Source organism: Neolamprologus multifasciatus, chromosome 12, assembly GCF_963576455.1.
Source record: "Neolamprologus multifasciatus chromosome 12, fNeoMul1.2, whole genome shotgun sequence".
Taxonomy (NCBI): domain Eukaryota; kingdom Metazoa; phylum Chordata; class Actinopteri; order Cichliformes; family Cichlidae; genus Neolamprologus; species Neolamprologus multifasciatus.
The window spans coordinates 32,382,366-32,406,789 of record NC_140450.1 but is presented as its reverse complement, the minus strand read 5'-3'; the positions used below and the strand labels follow the sequence as shown (position 1 = coordinate 32,406,789).

The 24,424-nt window shown below is 41.9% G+C and overlaps 1 protein-coding gene across 14 annotated transcripts in view; it reads left to right on the top strand.

Annotated features, from left to right (window-relative positions):
• The window catches only part of arvcfb (ARVCF delta catenin family member b), a 299,308-nt gene extending 275,456 nt beyond the window's left edge, over nucleotides 1-23,852 (top strand). For 11 of the 14 annotated variants that reach the window (XM_085180856.1, XM_085180845.1, XM_085180844.1 and 8 more), the window contains 8 exons: nucleotides 625-775; nucleotides 2,867-3,059; nucleotides 3,885-3,996; nucleotides 4,346-4,433; nucleotides 10,665-10,718; nucleotides 12,532-12,623; nucleotides 15,123-15,235; nucleotides 20,956-23,852. In XM_085180856.1, the coding sequence (XP_085036982.1) occupies nucleotides 625-775; nucleotides 2,867-3,059; nucleotides 3,885-3,996; nucleotides 4,346-4,433; nucleotides 10,665-10,718; nucleotides 12,532-12,623; nucleotides 15,123-15,224 (792 nt within the window). In that variant the 3' untranslated portion in view covers nucleotides 15,225-15,235; nucleotides 20,956-23,852. The remainder of the gene's footprint in view (nucleotides 1-624; nucleotides 776-2,866; nucleotides 3,060-3,884; nucleotides 3,997-4,345; nucleotides 4,434-10,664; nucleotides 10,719-12,531; nucleotides 12,624-15,122; nucleotides 15,236-20,955) is intronic. The other 3 variants (XM_085180851.1, XM_085180849.1, XM_085180852.1) reach the window with 3 other exon arrangements.
• Nucleotides 23,853-24,424: the final 572 nt, after the last annotated feature.

Below are 24,424 nucleotides of genomic sequence, written 5' to 3'. Positions count from 1 at the left end.
GCAGGCTAACGGTTGCCTGTGAAGCTGCTAACACACCAGACTGTCACATCTGGGAGCTGGACAAAGAGTGTCCTGCTCTCTGAGGATATCAGAGCTTCTGCTTGAAATCCTCCTCATTCTTTGCTTCTGCTTAGCACCACAGGGGAGATTTCCCTGATTTCCGAGGCTTACTACTGCCACCTGGTGGCTCAGCTTTGACTGTCCTCCGCTTAATTACATCTCTTGGGTTATCAGCACTCTGAAGAAGAAACCCTTTTATGTCAAGCTTAATGTTTCATGTTACAAAAAAATGAGAAGTAAAATCTACTGATGTTTAAATTAAGACAAATTATATCACATGTCCATTCAGAGCCCCACTGTGTGATGTTGTGAATTACTTATGCCTAAGGAGCAGTGATGAGCTGCCTTGTAGTTACAGAACGACTTTCTGAGTGTGCGTGGCCACGCACGGGTGGAGAATATTGCAGAAGTGTCTTCGCCCTCTGTGCTGGTGTCACAGAGATCCACTAGGCTCCTCAGTGGGCCTCAAATGAAAGGATGTGCACTGATTTTAGGGCTGATTCAAGTACTTATATAAAATTCTAAAGAATATAAAAAGCACTCACAGCTTCTTTTGCCCTTCAGTGGTCCAGCTACATCCGAGCCACAGTGCGGAAGGAGAAAGGTCTTCCCATCCTGGTGGAGCTGCTGCGCTCTGACTCTGACAAGGTGGTCCGAGCTGTGGCCATCGCTCTGCGCAACCTGTCCATTGACCGCCGCAACAAGGATCTAATCGGTACAAACAATTAGCAAAGCCACACAGTTGTTGTTGTTGATGTTATTGTGGATGGCTACTGCAGTAATACCAATGAAGGTTTGCTATTATTCTGTGAACGATTTGAACCACATTGTTTAAAAGGCTAACAAGTCTTTTCATAAAATGTTCTGACCACTAGTTGGTGGGAATGCAGTTATGATTCTATGACGCAGCTCCCCCCATTGCATCTCATCGTATACGCCGTTCATCTCGCTACTTTAAGTTGACGGGAAAGCATTTTTACATGAAAGGATTGTAGACTTTGTTTCATAAGTCTGGAATTACATTAGAAAGGGTAGGGATGGGTATTGATGAGATTTTCACAATTCCGATTCCATTTTCGATTCTATTTAACGATTCGATTCTCTTATCGATTCTCTTATCGATTCTTTTTTAAAAAGGAGAACACTAAGGTCGATTAGCTTAGAACTTTGTTTTATATCTTCTCTTTGAACAAGATAGAAATTTAGGAGTAACATGGCCTTACAAACCCAACAGTGAGATCTTAAGAGATCCACAGCCTACGGCTCTTCAATGGGTCACAGGGTCCCCGGGGAAAAAAATGTAAATGTAAATAATAAAATAAATATTCTTCTGTAGCTATAACATAAATTATTCAGTAGCAATTACACAAGAATATCCAGTAATGTCCCTGCCTACAATTAAACACATTCACTTACCGTAAATCGGGGCATCTGCTGTGGCAAACAGGTGCAAGCCTTTTACCTCAAACTGAGTCACTGCTCGGTGACATTCGTCTATCCTGGCCTGAAAGGAGACGCTACCGACTGCAGCGACAACTGCCAGCATCTGAGCCAGACTCTGTGTGTCTCTCTCATCATGGTCACCTAAATGCACAGTAATGGCAGGTTTTGTAATAAGGCAGATCGCGCTAACATAATATGCACTGTTAGTTGATTATTTACCTGCCGCATTAACGGGAGAGGACGTGCAAACGTTACCGCTGCTGCTGGGTTGAGATTCACGAGTCCGGAGCGGAATTAAAAACACGACATTCATTTAAGGTCATCGCGTGTTTTGTGAGCAAAAGCTTTTGCATATTCGTAGTGTTTCCTCCCTTAAATGAAATATCTACTTTGCAAGTATTGCAAGTTGCCCTGTTGTCATCCGTTCTCGTAAAGTATAATCAAACCTTTGAGCGTTTGAGCCGCCATGTTTCCTGCCAGGTAAATGACGCTCCGCAACATGGTGACGTCATTCGGGGCGACTGGAATCGATAAGGGAATCGTTTGCAAAAATGGCAAACAATTCCAAGGAATCGAAACAGTGGGAACCGGTTCTCAACAAGAACCGGTTTTCGATACCCATCCCTAAGAAAGGGTGTCACTTTATTCACGGGCACATAGAAAATGTGAAGCTGCTGCATTTGAGAGTTTGTGTATTTTCATTACTCAGATTCCTACATGTCAGTGTTACAAGTGGACACTAGAGTGTCATTAAAGAAGAACTGACATTTAAAAAAATGTTAAAAACAAATAACACAAATGTTATTGGTGTACCCCGCCTCTCGCCCTATGACAGCTGGGATAGGCTCCAGCGCCCCCCGCAACCCTGAAAAGGATAAGCGGAAGCGAATGGATGGATGGATGGGTTATTAAATGCAAGCTTTTGGACAAACTGTTCTATTCATGTAATTTTACGAGGCTCACAAGACTCAGTAGTACCTGACTTGCTAAGATGTTTATTACTCATTTTGAAGATGTTAATTGCCTCAGCCAAGGAGGTTGTGTTTTTGCATGCGTGTCATCCATCTGACTATAAGCACAACAGCTCACAAACTTTTTTAATGAATTCTGATAAAACTTTGTAACGCTGTAGAGTGGGGTCATATTAATCCATTAAAATTAGCTTCACATCCACCAAAGTCTCCAAGGTCAGCTTAATGATTTATTTTGGGAAATTTGACACAAAGCCTTAAAATTTAGAGACTTCCTGAAAAGGAAATACTGCCCAGGAAGGGAGCTGCTGGAGGTTTGTGCTCTCAGAGTGCTTTGTGTTTCTCCCTGTCACTGTCACCTGGTTAACCTTAAACACTAATTCACCGTATAGGAAGTTACGCCATGCGGGACTTGGTGAGCAACCTGCCCAGCGGTCAGCAGCGACCAGCCAAGAACCTGGAGGAGGACACCGTGGTGGCCATCCTCAATACCATTCACGAGATCGTCACCGACAGCTCTGAAAACGCACGCTCCCTCATCCAGGCCCAGGCCATCGAGAAACTGGTCGCCATCAATAGGACCAGGTAAGATGTTTTAAGTACAGTCGGACAAATATTGCATTGACGTTGCTCTATGACTGAGTCAAACTGAAGCAGCATGCTCTCATCCATATAAGCTCTGCATGAGGTGCGGCCTTACTACTGAGACATAATTATAGTATGACCTTGTATGCAATTTCATCATGAGCCTTCATATTAGTATTCATGGAGGATGAATAATGTAACGCGTCTTGTGACGGCGCGAGCTTGGCTACAGACACCACTGCCCACCTCACATTAATAAACAGGCCGCTCTTACAGTGGGCGTCTCAGCAACTAGTAGCAAAAATTAAGACATTCAGGCTGATATTTTCAAGAGGTGTCTCATATAACCACATTGTTACTCACTGCAAATAAAGGCGTGTTAGAGCCGCACCACATTTTAAATGCACTTTTCAAAGGCCCGTCCTTGTGCGGCGATGTATTGATCATCCAGAGTCACTCTAACAAGCATGAATATACATCGTTTATCCACAAACCAAACAGCTAGTGTTTCCTCTCAGCCTCATGAGATTAGCTTTCTTTGAAGTGAGCCCCCTCCCTCGCACCCACATATAATTAATACTGGTGGCTCAGAGGTAGCTAATGAAAGGCGATGTGTATTCATCTGGCTGTGAATTAAAAACTAGACCCTGAAACTGCCCGGGGAACTCAAAAGTCTTTGAATGAAGAGATTGATTGCAGCGCTGCCTCGCCAGCACGCCCAGCTGTTACCGTTTTGTGGTTAGGTGAGGTTACTGACGTTAATTGATCTAGTTACTTCTTCTACTAATTTCCTCCTTTTTGGATGGGGGGGTGGGTCCTCTTCAGCCAATCAGCACGTGAAACGAAGGCAGCTTCCCATGTGCTGCAGACAGTGTGGAGTTATAAGGAGCTGAGGAACGCGTTGACCAAGGACGGGTGGAACAAAAGCCACTTCCAGGTATGGAACCAAAGTCGTCCTTTACAAATAATGTCGATCCAGAGTCTTGTTATTGTTCGCTCAGAAGGTTGAAAGAATGTTTTGTAAGCAGCTCCATTCAAATAGTTCTGAGAGTGGCTCAGTTTTCCGTTCCTGAGATTGTAAAATAATTTCCGATAAATCTCCACCGACTAAAATTTGAATCAAGCTGTTACCAATATCATGTTTACATCATCGAGACAGAGAAAATGTTATGAATTGTTATGCGTTCACCCACATTAGGTGAGAAAGTTCAATCTTTCCATACTGGGAAGTGTTAGATCTGTATTATGACGTTACGATGTGCTTCCTGCTGCCTCTCCTCTCTCAGCTCACTGTGACGGCCACTCCTAAAGCAACCAAGAACGGCAAGCCGGGCTACGATGACACCACTCTGCCGCTGATGGAGAAGAACCAAGGTCAGTCAGGGCGTGTGTGGTAGAGTGTATGCTGCTGTTTGTGTCTGTTTCGAGGACTAAAGGGGGTAGGACTAGGTCGGGGGGAAATGAAGACCACTTCAGTGACATTGTTGTGTAGCTCATTAGAAAGTAGTCCACCTATTCACCTCATGAAGAACGAGATGATTAATGTTAGGTCTCTTGTCACATGTGTAATCCTCAAAAATCTAAGATCAAAAGAAAGACAGTAGCTACGTCCTTTTTTAGTGTTTCATGTGTGCAGTAACTACTCCATATGACCTCCATATGTTTTGTTTTTTTAATTTAAGGTCCTCGCACCCTTTTGTCAAGTTGCTGATTTGCTTTTCACTGTTCTGTCAACCTCGAGGAGCGAACGATAAATCTCTGTCTCTTCAAGTTGTCAAGTTATGTTTTATACCCATCCAATGGGAACAGTCTCATTAGCTGCGGTTGTTTTAATTTGCTCCCCATTATATGGGATGAATTACCCGTCCAGTGGGAACAAGCCATCAGACTGATGATAGAAGCTGCCCCCCTCCCCCATTTTCAAGAACTCCAAAACTGAAAGTGAGCTCACTGTCATGCTGACCATGAATTTACTCTCAGTTAGTAGTCGTGGCAGATTAGCAGATAGAAGTCCCAGGCCTTAACCTTCTAAGACCCGAACTCTGTCATGGCTTTTTTAATTTCTCTTTGCTATTTGGGCTGATTGGGACCTGAGCAATGTAAAACAAAGAGTTATGTGATTTTTTTCTTTTTACCTGATTTTTGTTCCTGAGAAAAATAAGATCCACATATGAGGACATTCGCTTTAAATTTCGATAGAACAGTGGCAGTATGATGTCCTCATGAGTGGATATCCGGCCCTTGCAGAGCAAAATTAAGGATTTTGGTCTAGACAACGCAAAATGTGATGTCCACATATGTGGACGCCAGGTCCTAGGAGGTTAACAGCTAATGGCTTAGTTGATGCCAATATAGGTAGTACTAATTAGTAGGGGTGGGTTTTAATAATCAATTTATTGATTAAAATCGATTCTGGCTTTGATAACGTGATATCGATTCATTAAAATCCTGAATCGATTTTTTATGTAAATGTATTTTGCCCAAAATTCCAGAATCTCAGGTGAAACGTCACAAAATTTCAACAACCACCAAACATTTAAAACAGTAAATGAGAGCAGGAACACGGCTTCTGCACAAAGACGTAAACACACAGCGCGGACCCGCGGAGTAGAATCAGTGAGATGTCACGTCTGTGAAGGTTCTCAGTCATCCAGGTCATCGTAGTCAAAGGAGCTTGCAAAGAAAAGCGTCTGGACTTCTTTAAGTTGCTTGAAGACGTTTCACCTCTCATCCGAGAGGCTTCTTCAGTTCTAAGGTCAAATGGTGGAGAGTCCCAGATATAACCCTAGTGGGAGTTTCCCCCCACAGAGGGACAAAAGGACCCCCTGATGATCCTCTAATCGCCTGAGCCAAGGTGTGGAACTGGGTGTGGGTCCCAATCAGCCAGAGTTTCGGGTGAGTTCATTGTGAAACCTGGCCCCACCTTATCATGCGAATTCCTGAGGTCAGATGGGCCAGGATGTGAGTGGGCCTTAAGGCGTCTGGGAAGGGATCTCAAAACTGGATTATAGATGGCAGAGAGTTGGTGTCGTAAACCACCGCCTCTGTTCAAAGATGGTCGCTCACAGTGGACATAGATGGCTTCTTTCACTCCTCTTTCAAACCATCTGTCCTCTCTGTCCAAAATGTGAACATTGGCATCCTCGAAAGAGTGTCCTTTATCCTTAAGATGCAGATGGACAGCTGAATCTTGTCCTGTGGAGGTGGCTCTTCTGTGTTGTGCCATGCGCTTGTGAAGTGGCTGTTTGGTCTCTCCAATGTAGAGGTCTGGGCATTCCTCGCTGCACTGTACGGCATACACCACATTGTTAAGTCTGTGTTTTGGCGTTTTGTCTTTCGGGTGAACCAGTTTTTGTCTGAGTGTGTTGCTGGGTCTGAAGTACACCGGGATGTCATGCTTGGAGAAAACCCTCCTGAGTTTCTCTGATACACCGGCTACATAGGGGATGACAATGTTGTTGCGTCTGTCCTTCTTATCCTCCCTCGCTGGTGTCTGATCTTCTTTTCTGTGCCTCTTTGCTGACTTTAAGAACGCCCATTTAGGATAGCCGCACGTTTTGAGTGCTTCCTTTACATGTGTGTGTTCCTTCTTTTTCCCTTCAGGCTTAGAGGGAACATGTTCTGCCCGGTGGTGTAGGGTCCTAATTACTCCAAGTTTGTGTTCCAGAGGGTGATGGGAGTCAAACAGGAGGTACTGGTCCGTGTGTGTGGGCTTCCGGTAAACTTCGATGTTGAGGTTGCCATTCTCTTCAATGTGCACAGCGCAGTCCAGGAAAGGCAAACAGTCATCCTTCGTGTCTTCCCTGGTGAACTTGATGTTTTTATCCACAGCGTTGATGTGCGCAGTGAAGGATTCCACTTCTTGTGTCTTGATTTTGACCCAGGTGTCGTCTACATATCTGTACCAGTGGCTGGGTACTCTTCCTTTGAAAGAGCCAAGAGCCTTCCTTTCCACTTCCTCCATGTAAAGGTTGGCTACAATAGGTGACACGGGGGAGCCCATAGCACAGCCATGTTTTTGTCTGTAATAGCCTTCGTTGTATTTGAAATATGTAGTGGTGAGGCAGAGGTCTAACAGTGTGCAAATCTGATCGGGTGTGAAGTTGGTCCTGTCCTCCAAGGAGCTGTCTTCTTGTAGTCGTTTTCTGACAGTCTCCACTGCCTCCGTGGTGGGTATGCAAGTGAAGAGAGAGACTACATCAAAGGACACTATGGTTTCATCTGGATCCAGGGTAAGTTTCTGGACCTTGTCAGTGAAGTCGGTGGAGTTCTTGATGTGGTGTGGGGTGTTCCCCACGAGAGGAGCAAGGATGGTAGCAAGGTGTTTTGCAATGTTATAAGTGGCTGAGTTTATGCTACTGACTATGGGTCTGAGTGGGACAGCTTCCTTGTGGATTTTTGGAAGTCCGTAAATGCAGGGTATGGCATCCCCTGGGTAAAGGCGGTGATAAGTAAGGCGGTCAATGATTTTGTCCTTTTCCAAGTCTTGAAGGCAAGCTATAACTTTCTTTTTGTAGCTGCTTGTGGGGTCTCGCTTTAAGGCTTCGTAGGTATTGTTGTCACTGGGGAGAGTAGTGATCTTTGTATGGTAATCTGTAGTGTTTAGGACCACGGTGCATCTTCCCTTATCCGCTGGTAAAACCGTGATGTTGTGGTCTTTGCTCAGGGAAGCGACGGCCTTCTTTTCCTGTATTGTGAGGTTGGACGGAGGGACTTTGGCACTGGAGAGGGTGGCTGAGACTTTCATCCTGATTTGCTCTGCTTCTGTCTGTGATAATTTATTAATCCGAATGGCAGATTCTGTGGCTGTGATGAGGTCCACTATGGGCAACTGTTGTGGAGAAATGGCAAAATTGAGACCTTTGGCTAATACTCTCTTTTCAGGTTCAGTGAGATTCCTGTCTGAAAAGTTCTTAACCCATTTCTCCTGACTGTCTTCAGGTGTGTTTTCTTCTATGGGTTGTGTAGGTTCAGATTCAGAATGAGGAGTGTGTGTTTTTGAATGCAAGGTGTGAAATTTCCTGCGTTGTCTTTCTTTTCCTTTCGAGTGTTGGGCCCGCTGAGCCTTGTCCACAAACTTGTAAACCTCTTCTAAGATTGGAGAGGCTAGAAGTGTTTCCAGTTCCTGCAGAGTCTGGCTGATCTTGATTTGGAGGGCATCTATAGTGAAATGGACCTGTCTTATCCTTTCACTTAAAAGGTGATTTTGCGCTCTCTGTAGAATCAAGTCTGCTCTGTATCCCCTGACAGTGGATCCAAGGCGCAGGCTCTTGGGAACAACTCTGGTTTGTCTGCATCTTAGGTTGAAACGGAGATGGTTCCTATAATCCGCTAGTTTCCTTGATTCCCTTTCATACTCCCGCACCAGTTGAAGGGTGTTCCTCCCAAAATGTACGGCAATATGTCTGTGAAGGTTCTCAGTCATCCAGGTCATCGTAGTCAAAGGAGCTTGCAAAGAAAAGCGTCTGGACTTCTTTAAGAAGCCTCTCGGATGAGAGGTGAAACGTCTTCAAGTAACTTAAAGAAGTCCAGACGCTTTTCTTTGCAAGCTCCTTTGACAGTGAGATGTCACCTTTCTCACCCGACGGCACGGACACGGTCGGGGCTGAAAGCCGACAGCTCGCTGATTCTGATCCATCGGCGGGTCCGCGCTTTGTGTTTACGCCCTTTTTGCGCTGATTCTAAAGCTATTAGTTTGAACTCTCTCCAAACAATATTGACCGAACCAGCAGCAAAAGAAGATCCAAACTACGCTTCACATAAACATTGTAAAAGTCAGAGGGAATTCATGACAGTTTTGCTTCCACCAGGATGAAATCACACTTCATGCACAGCTCTCTCTCTCTCTCTGTACTTCAAGAACAGTTTCTCGTCTAAAAATCTGTTTTCTGCATTATTCGCTTGCTTGTTATGCACAAGTCTACCGTTGTTTACAGCGTTGTCGGCCGATGTTTTGGGTTTTTTTTTCCTTTTACTTACTTCTGAAAAGAAAACCTAATTTCTGCCGTTCAATAGGCTTCTGGACAAATTTAAACTTTTTAAAATTATGCAAAATGCAAAACGCTCAGCCTGTAACTTCAGAGGTAATGTTCATGTCCATGTTGATTAATGGTTTTCTTTTGTTTTTGATCTACTGCAGAATATTTTTATAAAATCCCAGGAAAATCACCTTCATGTTTTTCTGTTTTATCTTCAGCTACTTTGACACAAAGGCATCTGCTGTGACGCTCATACATTTGATAAAGTCTGGAAAGTGTCAGCTTCCCTTTTATAGATACAAAAATATGTCAGTGTACTGATCTGAATTATAATATTTCTGACTGTCTGAGGCAAAATTTCCCAGATTCAAATCGAATTGAATCTAAATGAATCGAATCGATTCAGGACCTTGTGAATCGGAATCGAATCGATTCTAGAAATCAGTGACGATACCCAGCCCTACTAATTAGGATCCTTTGACATGGTTATATTTAGTGCAAATCTCCAGGCCGCTTTGCAACCCATCTCCTTTTTAAAAAAAATGTGCATATTCACACTAAGCTGTTTCATGGAAAGACCTTAATATTTTAAAATACACTAAAGTTGATCAGTTCAATTTAAAAACAAAAAAAGAAGAAAAGAAAGCAATAATTACAAACATCAGCTGGATAGTGTAGATCCTGTCCTTTGTTATACAAAATGAACTACTGGACTATTTTTTGCCAGGGATGAATACATGTGCTGTCATTTTTGGTAGCAGGAGTCCCATGTTTACTACACTGAAGGAAAATATTATCCAGGTAACTTCTTAATAACATGGTTTAGTTTTTTTGGGGTTTTTTTTGGTAACATTGTCACTATTTATATTTAACATGTTTACATAGAGTAACCGTACCCCTGGAGTCCTCAAAGCAGGTTCAAACCAAGTGCTAATGATTCCTGGAGCAAGCATCTGACTCAGTGTGTTACTTGCTGGGGACATGTATGCTTTCCCCCCGCCTCATGGCTATATTGAAGCGCAGTGTTTGCACATTGCTACTACTTTCATCCTCCTCATGGTGACGCTTTGGTGTGAAATGTCGCAGTAATGCTTTTGTCCATAGCGGTTAAAAAATAAAGCACATAAAATGGTAACGACAACTTCAGAAAGCGTACTGCTGCTGTTAACAAAAACCTTGGTCCAGAAAAACATTAATAAAGAATTTTAAAAAGTTAAGAGCTGGATTTATAGAGACTGAGTTTTTGACTGGCGTAATGGTGTCAGGGATAAAGAAAATGTCCTCAACTTTAAGCCAGCGTGTACGGCTGCATCTGCAGGTGCTGCGATAGAGGTTTTGTGTAACAGCAGAGTATATAAGGGGGCGGGAAGGGGGCTTGTGAAGTATGTTGGCCCAACAACAAACATCTCATTGACAGAGGAGTCAGCAGCATAGCAGCAGTTTTTTTCTTTATTTTTGCATCCATACATTCATATGAATCGTGGCACTCATGTCTGCCCACTCTCAGTTTGCATTATTCAATCACTGGCCAAGAACCATCGCCCTGAAAAGCAGCATCAGCATTGGCTCAGTGACTCAGTTTGTGTGTGTGCTGCTTTTGTACAAATGGCCTATGAATGCTTTTCAGGCACCAGGAAATGTGGCAGTGGTGATATGATACCTATGGATGAGCTGGGCCCAGGTAAGAGCCAGACTGCATGATAGTCCTTAGCCAAGGAAGAGCTAGTTCTCCTGTGATCTCACTCCAGAGTCCAATCCTCTGATTTGACGTCAAAGATATTTTTGTAATCTGAAAATTCGCCCACTAAATCCTCTCAACTTTGTATGACTGCTTTGGACCGAGCTTCAGACGTGATGCTTTTTGATGCTGTATGCACGACCCCTCTCTTGACAAGATGTTTGTACAAAGCTGGGCCTGTATCACAAGCTCAACACCAAAGGATTTGGGTTGTTCTCTTACTACTTAATGAATATACAGGATAGATTCTCCACCGTGCTTCCTTTAAAGAGCAGATTCATTTTGGTTTTAAAGATGTAATTTGCAACTTTGACTACTTTGTAGCTTTCTCCTGTATTCATTTGTGATCGCTGATGGTCAGAGAATAAGATCATTTTTTACAAATAGGAGGTTTGCATCAGGATGAGCATCCGGCATAAAATCTGTGCCATGTCAAACATGCTCATCTATCCACTGTGGGGGACCCCTTGGGAAATAAGAGAGCAACTGAAAGTACCTTTGACTCCGTGTTATTGAATGCTGGTGTTCCTTATAAGGCAACTCACAAACCGACAGAGGAGTTGTGCAGATATTTAAATCAGGACTACATATTCTCTTACCTCAAACTTATTTATGATGGTTTCTGTGCTGCCTTTTAATCAGGAGGAGTGCTTCTCCTGATTGAAGAAGGTAGAACTCAGAACCCTCGGCACATCAGGGTGACACCCCCCGAAAAATCTAAATAAATTACACAAAACATTTTTAAGCAATAAATTAAAAAGAAAAAATGATGGTATTTAAAACTCAAATGCACATTTTTACCTCATCACAAGCATTTACTGAACTGATGGGTGATGGGTTATTATGACTGTACAGTAAACACAGAAACCCATAGAAAGTTTGAACTTTGAACTTCTCCTAATTGAAGAGAATGCAAGTTTAAGGCATTTCCACACTGGCCTCCCTTTTCATATCATCTTTTATATACAGCCTTTAGTCCAAAGAAGACAAAAGCGTTAATCTGCTGATTATTTTTGTTAGTGTACTTATTATATTGCATATAGTAGATTTAGTTAGATGATTTATGTGACTAAGCGAAATGCAAGACACTTTAAAAACAGCATTACCCCTAGAAGTGACATCCTCTACTCTGAGACTTGATAAATAAAATGCCCCGAGCTACAGAATGCATAAAACACATTTAAAGGCCTGTTCTAAGGACACGCTTAATATCTCACTTGCTTGATGTGTTTTGTTTGAGACGCACTGAGGGTAAGTAACGCGGGTACTGGAGCAGAAACGGCTTTCACACGTGCACTGCAGCTCTGACCTTTTCTAGGACTTTCCCAGCAGAGGTGCACGTGAGAATGCAAATGTCTGACAGTCACATCAGGCATTAGCTAGCTGCCTAGCACTAGTCTGTGTGATGTCGGGCTGCAGTCGTGCGCACATCGTGCTGTTAATATTCCAGTGCGTTCACCTCCAGCAGGTGGGCGTCATGTGTCCTGTCTTCTACGCGTTGCTCTCTCACCTAAATCACATGGAGTGCTTTCTTTTAAGCGTGTCTTACACGTGAGAAAGGACTACTGTGGAATTTAAATGATCCAAAGTTCATGTGTGAAAGAGGCTTGAGAATTTGGAGGCACGTGTAGTCTCCTCTTCTTTCCTGGCACTCAGAAAAGCTGCCTCTTCACACAGTTTAAAATACATTTTCTCAGTTCAATGATAATCAGGGAAACAGAGGAATTATCTGACAATTGTTCTCTGACCTCATTAGATGGTTACTCCACCATTGACCAGAGGGACAAAGACTGCAAATACAAGACCGGCGACGGTTCGGTGGACCTGACAGAACGGGAACCATTAAAGGTATGGACAGAGCTCTTCTGATCTCCTGGGGGAACAACAGGATAATGATGCCTCATTGAAATATCATCACGTCCTCTTCGTCTCTCTCTCTCTTTTTGTTTTCAATGGTGGTCCTCATTAGAGGCTGTTAATCCTATCGATTCTTTAAAGAGGCTGGAAGTTGTCGTTCTCTGCTAATAGTGCCACCGCAGCTGAGCGCTGTGGACAGCCTCAGATCTGTGAGCTAGCAGTTAATTGAGTGTAAGCATTTGGAGTCTGTAAAGTAATTAATCTGAGACTGATTAAACGAACCGCCAACAAGTGCTCCTCGTGGAGACAACCCTTGCCTTGGCGATGAACAGACCGCCGTGTTATCGAATGGTCGTCCGCTGATTATACACACACATCACACAACGGCGTGTTAAGCCAATCGGCAATCCAGCCTCAAAGCAGAGTCACGGGCTAGCGGCCTCGGAGGATGGCGTTTATGCATCAGATGATTTTCAAGTACTTTACGCTGTTTATTTTTCATCTTCGTTAACACAACATGGATGGGATTAGCCCTCGAGGCTCAAAAATGATTGATTCAGCTTAGATGTTTGATGTATTTTCACATATTTGTTTCTCCAAAACTAGCACGTTATCATATTTTGGTGTTAAAGTGATTTAAATTTACCTTTCAGATTAAAATATGTAGTTTTGTTGTTTTTATCTAAAGTCCAACTAGAATATTAGCTTGATATTTGCGTGAAGTGGGTAACAGTATCATAGTTTAAGGTGCATAAAATTACAATGTAGCCATTTTTAATTCATGTGTACATAGCTGCTCCTCATTTTCTCTTTGCTGTTTAAAATAGTAGATGTTCATATTCGGCATAGCCAAACATTCAGATAATGAGCGCAGTGTACGTGTAAGTAATCCCCGTGAGCCAAAGTTTCTGGCTTCACAGCGCTGTGCTTCATTTCAGACAGCTCCTTCTACTCTTTGCTCTCTATAATGTCACAGAAAGATGATCATCTCAACACATCGCTCAGGATGTGAGCACAGAAGCAACGCCGCCTACAGTTTGTTTGCAACAGGCAGCTAATCAGAAGGAGGTTAAAGGGCACCTAGGTCCATAAACTTTATTTTTACAGTGCTGGTATTTTAAGCAGTACTACAAACATGGCAGCGTTAGATCGGCCTCAGACTTGGTGACCTGCCTCAGTTATGCCAGTACCAAACACCTGCCTGTTAGCATTAGCTATCATAAACTACCTGTAAGCTATTGTAAGGCAAGTTTGTTGGATTGAGCATGGGCGCATGTTCTTTCTTACAGAGTAAACTTTTTATTTTATTATTCTTATTGTCTTTGTTATTTATTTGTTTTATATAGGTTTAAAGTTGGGCCTTGCATTCTGTGTTATCTTATCTGAGGACTAAAATGTTTCTTAAAATGTACGTTCATATTCAGGACGTCGCTGTAATGGGGAAAAGCAATGTTTCTCTGCTCTCTGTGGCTGAAGTTTTCAAATGATCCCATCTCCTATTCTCGGATGTGTTCAGTGTAGCACGTATAATCACACACGTATAATCACTATGTCAAGTTGTCTGAAAGTTTCCTGTCAGTTTTAAGTTATTTTGTGGGCTCTTAGATCGATATTTGGTCACTTAATATATTGGCCAATATTTACAGACACACAAAATGTAAACGAATTTCTCCAACATTTATTAAATGTAGTTGTTTTGGAGTCCTTAAGAGAAGGACAATCTAGTGTAAAAATAATCTTGTTTTGGGCGTTCCAGCAGGAAAGTTGTGCTGGACTCCATCCTCTATCATCACCTCTGATTTAAACAGATTTTCCCTACACTTACATTATTTAAATGAGTTAAAACCAAAGTTTTAAGAATATAGATGTCAAGTCCTGACTAACAACACCATTATTGCTAGTAGTGGTGGACATACTGTGGGCAAATAATAGGACCGATCACAGTTTGGGTTTCAGGCTTTTCAGCTGAGTGAACGAAGTAAAGCGAAACTTCTCATTCATTCAGGCAGAATAACAACAATAAGTGTAGCAGCTTCTGAAGTATATTTCAGTGACAACTATATTTAGGCTAACTAGAGCTAAAGATGTAGTGTCACATCCTAAAAGCACAAACACTTTATTCAGCTCAGAAGGCAGCAGTAATCACAGCAAACAGTTGTGTTTGTCTTCAGAGTGTGCAGGCCTGCTAGCATCGCTCCAAAGCTGTCTTTTAAGTCTGCTGCCTGTACTTCCCAGAGGTGTTCAGCCCGCTTTGAATGCAACTTGGCTACCAAAACGCGCTCTCTTCCCTCTTTCTTTTGCATGTTGTGGTTCGCTGTTTTGTAATCAACCCGAGTTCTTTCCAAGCTTTCCTTAAGGCAGGGAACTAACACCGGCTTCTCTGATCTTGGATGCATGTGTATTTAAGCAGGAGTGTACATGTGAAATGTATTGACCTCTTTTTATGTTTGACTGTGTTTTGTTTTTTAACCCGTGCTCCTTTGGCTACAGAATGACACAAATAGGAAACACTATATCAGGAGTAACAGGCCTGCAGTCAGTCTGGTGGACGCTTGTGATGTTAAGCCCCAGCCTGTTGACTCCTGGGTCTAAATGCATGCATGGTAGGTCTGAAAAATTGAAATCGCAAACAGGAGAAACTCCTCGCACCTTTCATGTTGCATCCTTTTCATCCTCCGTTTGCTCCTCATTTCTGCCTGTTTTCCTCTCACCCTCACACTTTGTCATGTAGACTTGCTGTCACCCTGCACCCAGATCAGTCAGGTGGAGAAATCGCCTCTTTCTTTGCATAGAAATGACATTGTAAACAACTTTTGAGGATTTGTTTTGCGTAGAATTTGCAAGAAAACAAATAGTTAATATTTAAACCTGTGCTGTGCTGGTCCTCTGTTCACAATTCAGCACCACCCGTCTCATTCAAATGTAGACCTATCCTCACTCATTGCTTCCCCCTCACAGTCTTTGTTGAAATTGGCAGCAAATGATGAAGGGGAATCATTCTTCTGCACTCTAGAGACATCCTCCAGGGACTCTGTTTCGCCTTAATGAAAAGCAGCAGGGAAAAAGAAAAAGATATATGCACGCACACACACACACACATACTATGTCTGCAGTTGTCGTACACGACATATCTCGGGTCAAAGCGAGACTATTTCAGATAAAGAACTCATGCAAGTTGATAAGCTGATGGCAGAAATCAGTGTGTATAATATGCAGGAACCCACACAAGTTTGCACTCCCATATATTGTGTTTGGAGAGGAGACACGATTCTGAGTGGATATAGTTTAAGATCTGAAGTAGATGATTTGAAAGTTTTGTGTTTAAATTTCTGGTATGAGTGATTTCAAATAGGCTTATGTAACTTAGATTATCATATTGTGTGTAAGATACAGAAAGAAACTTTTCTGTGGTCGAGAGAGAATCAAACACATCTCTACTACTGTTTGTTTAAATGCTGTTTTTCACCATTAGAGATAAACGTTTCATTAGAAGCCTCTCTAAACAGTCATGTACCGTACATTAGTAGCATCCTTAAACATGGATGCTTGGTTAGGGACCTGTAGGTGTCACACTGTAACACAACCGATACCCAGTTTTTGCCAAAAGTGCTCTGCTGGTGTCGTCACCGTCACAGAACGCAAAACTGAAATCCAACAACCGGAAAGGCACCGACAAAATAACGCTTTCACGAAAAACTGTCCCAGACACCACTTAAAGTCTTCTGCTTAGAGTTTGTGTGATCGTACCAGCTGCCACCCAGCCTGTCTCCTAAAGCAGATGTTACTTGGTTGTTCGTTTTCCTCGTAAAGCAAAATAGAGGAGGACACAAATGTCAGGAAATGACACTCTAGGCACACCCAGTTCATTAAATGTGCTGGGTAGAAGAAGCAGTTCCTCATCCAAGAAATCGTCTGGAACAACTTGGGTGTGTTTTGTGTGCATTTACTAGTTACAGTACATTAGCAACAGTTTTCTTTAGAGTGTGATTGACCATTTAAGCTGATCTGGGTGAGCTTCAGTAACTGCCTCACTGCTGTCGTCCTCTCCTCTGCCAGAATCCTCATGTCAGACAGACCTCACTGCCTTTTTCGTTGACAGCATTTTATCTCAGTCATGTTCATCACTGGCCATTCAGCTCTTTCATCTCCATCCAACGTACTGTCGTAGGAAATACTTCAAAGGCTAGATCGTATATAAAATGGTATGGTTTTTGGTATTTGTTGTAATTTCCAGCTGCAGGTAATGATAAGGATGAATCATCAGGTGAGTCGTCTTCACTTCATTTAGCGCACGCAGGATTTCACATAGCACATTAAGCATCTGTTTTGCTGTCTCTCGCCTCCATTCTCCATCTGGATTGACATGATTGACGCTTTAAGAGTGACACAGTTTTTCAAGTGCTGTGATAATGCCATATGATTGCTGACAAGAAAGAGAATCAAATCAGCATTCACAACTTTTAATAGTAACATGCTGTTTCAATGCTGAGAAAATCTGTTTCGGTGTGATATTTTTAAGGAAATGGCTGGTGATATTTTTTTGTCTTGTTCTCCCGCTGATGTCCCTGCACAGTACACTAGCAGCTGAGATAGATGCATGCACACATTTGCTATTTACTGCTATATGTTATATAAGAGACAGTGGCAGAAGACAATGTCACGTCCTCTAAATACTTAAATACTTAAATACTAGGATATAAAAGTATGCCACAGGATTAGGGATGCACCTGGTGACTAATTTCTTAGTCGACTAACCTTGGAAAATTAGACAGGCCAACTAGTCTAAAACTAAGAAACACTCAAACATTAAATTAAATTTGAGAAACGTTTAATGGAAAATGTCAAAGACTAATAACAAAGCCATTTTAAACCATTACTCACATTCTACAATAATGAATCATGCTGCTTAACTGTGCGGCACCCACATCCTGCATTATAAATATTACACATTATTCTCTAGACAGACAGTGAAGAAGAAAGACACTTAAGCTACGTCCACACGTACCCGGGTATTTTTGAAAACGCAGATTTTTCTATGCGTTTGCACCTTTCGTCCACACGTAAACGGCGTTTTCGGTCACTGAAAACTGAGATTTTTAAAAACTCCGGCCAGGGTGGATATTTTCTAAAACTCCGTTGTTGCGTTTACGTGTGGACGAGAAAAACGGAGAAAACGCAGCGTCAAAGGTGTGCGCCTTTTTTGACGTCACACTGTGCGCCACATTATTGTTTCGTGAAATGAATTTCTACAATACTGTTACTGTTAATTGTTCTCTCTGCAGTGTTTAAATGCTTACATATACACACAGTTACTGTCCCTCCACACATACGACTCGGTTCTGCTTCTATGGCCCAGCTCTGTTTACTTTTTCCCACCGAGGCTTCTAGACTTCTGATTGGCCAACATTTCTACACTGTTAGGAATATAGCGCCACCTGCTGCTTTGGCATGTTCCTAGCAGCGTTTTCCTTCATTTCTGCCTTTACGTGTGGACGGGATTATTTTTTAAAACGAAAACGGAAAATCTCCGTTTTCAAAAATACCCGTGTACATGTGGACGTAGCCTTAAACCGATGTTAAATATGGTGTGAAAGGAGTAGCAACTCTACTCTAAGGGAGATGAGGCCTGGATTAACAGATTTATCGTATTTCTGAACAGCATTGTGCCATCTGCTGGCAGATGGCTGTTTAAGATTTGGTACAAAATAATTTACAGCATTGGCCTCAATTAAAATTTTTAACAATTACATTAAATTACTAGTAAGTCTGGTACAGACTAGTGACAACAGCGACAATTAGCCAGCTAGACGACTAGCCTAGTTGAGTAATTGCGCACATCCCTACACAGGATTCAGAACCAAGTAGTGAAATGCTAACATATGGTCCCTAAAAACATTAATATTTTCTTGGTTACAAGGTAATTTAGGCACCATATGTCTAGTTTGCTGTAATGAAGTTATTGTTAGTGATGTGTTAGCATGCTAGTTAGCTAACGAATTTGCAAACTTAATAACTTAACTCATGTTTTTTTTTCATAGTAATAAGAGCTGAATGCTGTCAACATACAGTGGGGCAAAAAAGTATTTAGTCAGCCACCAATTGTGCAAGTTCCCCCACTTAAAATGATGACAGAGGTCAGTAATTTGCACCAGAGGTACACTTCAACTGTGAGAGACAGAATGTGAAAAAAAAATCCATGAATTCACATGGTAGGATTTGTAAAGAATTTATTCGTAAATCAGGGTGGAAAATAAGTATTTGGTCACCTCAAACAAGGAAAATCCCTGGCTCTCACAGACCTGTAACATCTTCTGTAAGAAGCTTTTCTGTCCCCCACTCGTTACCTGTATGAATGGCACCTGTTTGACCTCATCATCTGTATAAAAGACACCTGTCCACAGCCTCAACCAGTCAGACTCCAAACTCCGCCATGGCCAAGACCAAAGAGCTTTCGAAGGACACCAGGAAAAGAATTGTAGACCTGCACCAGACTGGGAAGAGTGAATCTACAATAGGCAAGCAGCTTGGTGTGAAAAAATCAACTGTGGGAGCAATCATCAGAAAATGGAAGACATACAAGACCACTGATAATCTCCCTCGATCTGGGGCTCCACGCAAGATCTCATCCCGTGGGGTCAAAATGATCATGAGAACGGTGAGCAAAGATCCCAGAACCACACGGGGGGACCTGGTGAATGACCTGCAGAGAGCTGGGACCAAAGTAACAAAGGTCACCATCAGTAACACACTACAACGGCAGGGAATCAAATCCCGCAGTGCCAGACGTGTTCCGCTGCTGAAGCCAGTGCATGTCCAGGCCCGTCTGAAGTTTGCCAGAGAGCACATGGATGATACAGCAGAGGATTGGGAGAATGTCATGTGGTCAGATGAAACCAAAGTAGAACTTTTTGGTATAAACTCAACTCGTCGTGTTTGGAGGAAGAAGAATACTGAGTTGCATCCCAAGAACACCATACCTACTGTGAAGCATGGGGGTGGAAACATCATGCTCTGGGGCTGTTTTTCTGCCAAGGGGACAGGACGACTGATCCGTGTTAAGGACAGAATGAATGGGGACAAGTATCGTGAGATTTTGAGCCAAAACCTCCTTCCATCAGTGAGAACTTTGAAGATGAAACGAGGCTGGGTCTTCCAACATGACAATGATCCAAAACACACCGCCCGGGCAACAAAGGAGTGGCTCCGTAAGAAGCATTTGAAAGTCCTGGAGTGGCCTAGCCAGTCTCCAGACCTCAACCCCATAGAAAATCTGTGGCGGGAGTTGAAAGTCCGTGTTGCTCGGCGACAGCCCCAAAACATCACTGCTCTTGAGAAGATCTGCATGGAGGAATGGGCCAAAATACCAGCTACTGTGTGTGCAAACCTGGTAAAGACCTATAGTAAACGTTTGACCTCTGTTATTGCCAACAAAGGTTATGTTACAAAGTATTGAGTTGTATTTTTGTTATTGACCAAATACTTATTTTCCACCCTGATTTACGAATAAATTCTTTACAAATCCTACCATGTGAATTCATGGATTTTTTTTTCACATTCTGTCTCTCACAGTTGAAGTGTACCTCTGGTGCAAATTACTGACCTCTGTCATCATTTTAAGTGGGGGAACTTGCACAATCGGTGGCTGACTAAATACTTTTTTGCCCCACTGTACAGTAGCTTATCTTACATACAAATATAGTGGCCTAACACTAACATTTGGATATGTGACTTAAATAGCAAATTCATGCTAAAAACACTGTTTATGACGCAGTGTTTCGTTCCTAATTGCAATTGCAAAAGTTTCACTCTCACTAAGTGAACTAAGGTGAAGCTGTAATGATTTTATTTGGCTACTTGGAAGCAAAACATAGAAACGTTGGAAGAAAAACTGATGTTGGCGGTCAAGTTTAAAATTCTGCATTTGCCTCTGGTTTGAATTCACGAACTCGCACAAAATCTGTCTAGCAGCTGGATTGTGCCTGGAGCATATGGAGTTCAGTAGCTTCCACTTATGAGTGGAAAGTATTTTGTAAGACCAGAAATACTAAACCAAAAAGCCAGAAAACCAAAAAATTGAGCAGGGAATTATTTAAAATGAAAAAAAGACAACATTTTAGTTTTTGTCTTTTAATGGGCTCTACAGATAAGAGTGGGAATATGAAATGTTGCCAGCCATGTCCTTTAAATAATTTAAAATTGAAGTATTCAGATTTTTATCACTGATAATGTTTTTTGGAGGGGGGGGGGGGGGGGGCATTTTGTACTGAAGCTCATCATTTACTGTTGTTTTAAACTGATTGTCTCTCTTGTCCATGTGCTTCAGGCTTAAAATAGCAACTGTGTGACGCTAGAAGAGGATCTCCCATATCACCACTGCCATTTCACATGGAACTCATCTTTGGAGTTGGACTTTGTACAGAAAAAGGGGATTTCACAAAAAAATAACGATCACAACAGCAACTACCCAGCAGCAGCCAGCATTCAGTCATGCTTTTCAGAGAAAATTTAAAAAAGAAAAGAAAAGAAAAAGAGACTACTCCTACTACTTTGTCATATCAACATTCCCACTGGACATCATGTGAATTTTACAGTTCTGACTCTTGTTGAGCGCAACCAGTGACAAAAAACAGACCGATGCCGATGCCGGCGGAACGATGGATATGTGATGGGGAAAGCGAAGTAAGCAAAGAAAGGAGAAATGGGATGTGTGTTGGAGAGAAACCTGATGGAGGAATAAAATGCTCTTTTATTTTAGCCTGCATCAAATTTTGTAGGTTGTGGAGAGTATCAGACAGGTATTTTGATGTGATGGGTTGGAACAGATGTGTTTGAAGGTCACCGAATGTTCGTTTGATGGGATGGAAAAGGAAAGAAAGCGAGCCTAAGAAGAACTGTAGCATAGTGGCAAAACGTGAACCCACCATGAACTTAAAATCCATTTGGGTTCACTGTGTTTTTTGAAAAAAAAAGTTATATAAAGTTATTTCAAAGCCTTGCTTTGATATCAAATGTGTCAAACTGGTGATTGATGTCCATTTTTATAAAGTCTGAGGAGTCTGCAAGTTCTAGTCTGGAGGAAGGCAAGTGACATAGTGAGTACACGGGATGATGTTTCTGTTTGCACTGCATCACAAAAGTAAGAGAAAATGGAAACAAAAGCAACAAAGACTTCCTGTTTAACTGTGGTCGACACAAATGAGCCAGGCGGCGTGTCGACTTTTCTTCACAGAGCCGTGGTTACGTGTGTAACCACCAGGTTTGCGTAGTGATGCAGTTTCATGGTTTCCCAGCTGGTTGCTGTATGTCAATGATGTGTATTAAAGAGGATATAAGAGATTTTGTTTATAAATGATTTGTGCTTTTGAAAAGACAGGCATACGTTCTTTTTTTGTTGGAAAGATGGATCCAAAAAGGATTTTTTTTTTTGTTGTTGTTGGGTTTTATATAAATGTATATTAGGCTCAAAAGGAACAAAAAAGAAAAATGAAGGAGAAAATGACATTTACTGACTTCTTAGTTGTATATTAATATCACATTGTTTGGAAAGCACATCTCATTTGATAGAAGTTCATCATGTTTGTAAGCAAGAAATAACCACGTAACTTAAATGTGTGTCAGTTATCGTTACACAGCCGATCACCTATTTATATTTTGTGTTTTTAAAAAAAATGTTACAGGAAAAACAAAATTTATCTGCAGTTTTCTTTATGAAGGCGATGCATCTGTGTTTGACTTCATCTCTCTGGAGGGGTCAGAGGTCACACAGCTTGATAAGAGGTGTTAATGAAAGTCGCGTTTCTTTCCCCAAGCAAGTACCATCAACTCTCCAACACCAGTGCATCTTAAAGAGAAATATTCAGTCGTGAGCATGAAGAAAAATCTGTACAGATGTTTATATTCTATTCTTTCCAAGTGCCAGGTTTTGTTTTGTTTTTTTAAATTTTGTCGTCTTTTTATTTGTGCGTGACGTCATTCGGATATTAACTAAGTCCTTCGTGTGCAGGAAGAGTGCGCAGGTGGATGATTAGGTGGGGTTAGAGGCAAAACAACAACAAAAGAAGGTTGCATCCCTCTGTACAAATTCAAACATCAAGTTTGACCATATAGTATATATTTTTACAGCGTTACAGGGTGGGCAGCTGAGATGCGAGAAAAGGGCCGTGGAAGAGAATCCAATCTGAGGTTGTATCACTCGTGCGTCATCAAGGCGAATGGCATGTGCCTGCGTTCAAGTCTGACTTTTCTTTGTGGCGTATGTGACTCTATGAAGCTTGCATATTTTACACAGTGTTTATAAAGATGTACGTTGTGGTAAAAAAAAATCAATGAACTACAAAACAAACAACTTATTGTATAAATTTTATTTTCACAAGTTAAAAAAGAAAACATGATAATACCCAGCATCCCTTTCGTGTGTGTGTGTCCTCAGACGTGTGTGCTGTCATTAGACCCACATGACTGTCTGTTCCTAACTGCACTACGCAGTACCACAACCAAAGGATCTGGAGTTGTATTTACACACATTTAAAACAAAAAACAGGGGGTTTAGGTTTTGTGGATGTGCTGCCCTTATGTACATTTACAAAATAAACATGGACACACACACACACACACATTAAATCAAACAGGCCTACCTGTGTAGATATATCTGAATCAAGACCGTCAAAATAAAGTAACTGTACTACTCAGTAGCAGATGTGTTTGTACCTATCATGTGCCTTAACCTTTTCCATGGTAGATAAAGATACGTGTTTTATATAAACTCTATTCCTCCCCTTCAGCTGTCATCTCTCCATTCCCTATGTTCACCTTCTCCTCCCCCCCCCCCCCCCCCCCCCCGTCAGCCCCTCTTCTCATTTTTCCCTCGACTCCACCCATCACTTCACGGATCCTGCATCATCACCACCACCACACCCAGCCCGACCCTCACCCACTCCCAGCCCCTGAGTAGTTTAGACTGTTGGTGGCTTCCTGCCCTCTATTACATTGTATTATAAACTTTTAAAAAGATAGACTCGTTGGAAGAATTGGTTTGATTTCCTAGAGGAGTACAGTTGTTAATGCTTTCGTAGCGAGCAGAGGCGATGCCACAGTGACAGAATGTATGTTAATTTTACTAATACCCAGAGGCAATTATTACGCTTGTTAAACATAACGGAAAAATACTGGTTTGTAGAATATAAATTTGGTGTGTTTTCAATAAATCATGCCTGGAAAGAACGCTTTGCTCTGCTCCGAGTCTTGTTTTGTATCATGTGGGATGAATCCACCCAGGTTATTCACTCACATCGGAGTTTCATTTAATGCTCACAGGGAACATTTTACTGTGGAACTACCTTTCAACCAAAGAAATATTCTCAATGAAAATTACTGAGTGGATTATTGATACCAAGTGGGATAGCAAAATTTCGAAATGTATTTCATCATGGTATTGAAATCACCTTCCTGATAAAATGCTTTCTGCTACACCAGGAATGTTCACATTAACTTAAAATTTACTTCAACACAATAATAATTTAAAACATGGGGAGAGTCCGGTGAGTGTACATGAGGAACGTGCTCAGAAATCAGGACTCATCTGATGAACCTGTGTGAACTGTAGCCTCAGTTTCCTGTTCTTAGCTGACTGATGTCTTCTGATTCAAGGTTCTGCACGTCATAGTGTAGAGATGCTCTTCCGCACACATTGGTTGTAACAGAGTTGCTGAGTCAGACGACTCTCCTCTGACCTTTATGACTTCTGTCATCAACGATGCATTTTCACCCAGACAACTGCCGCTCACTGGACATTT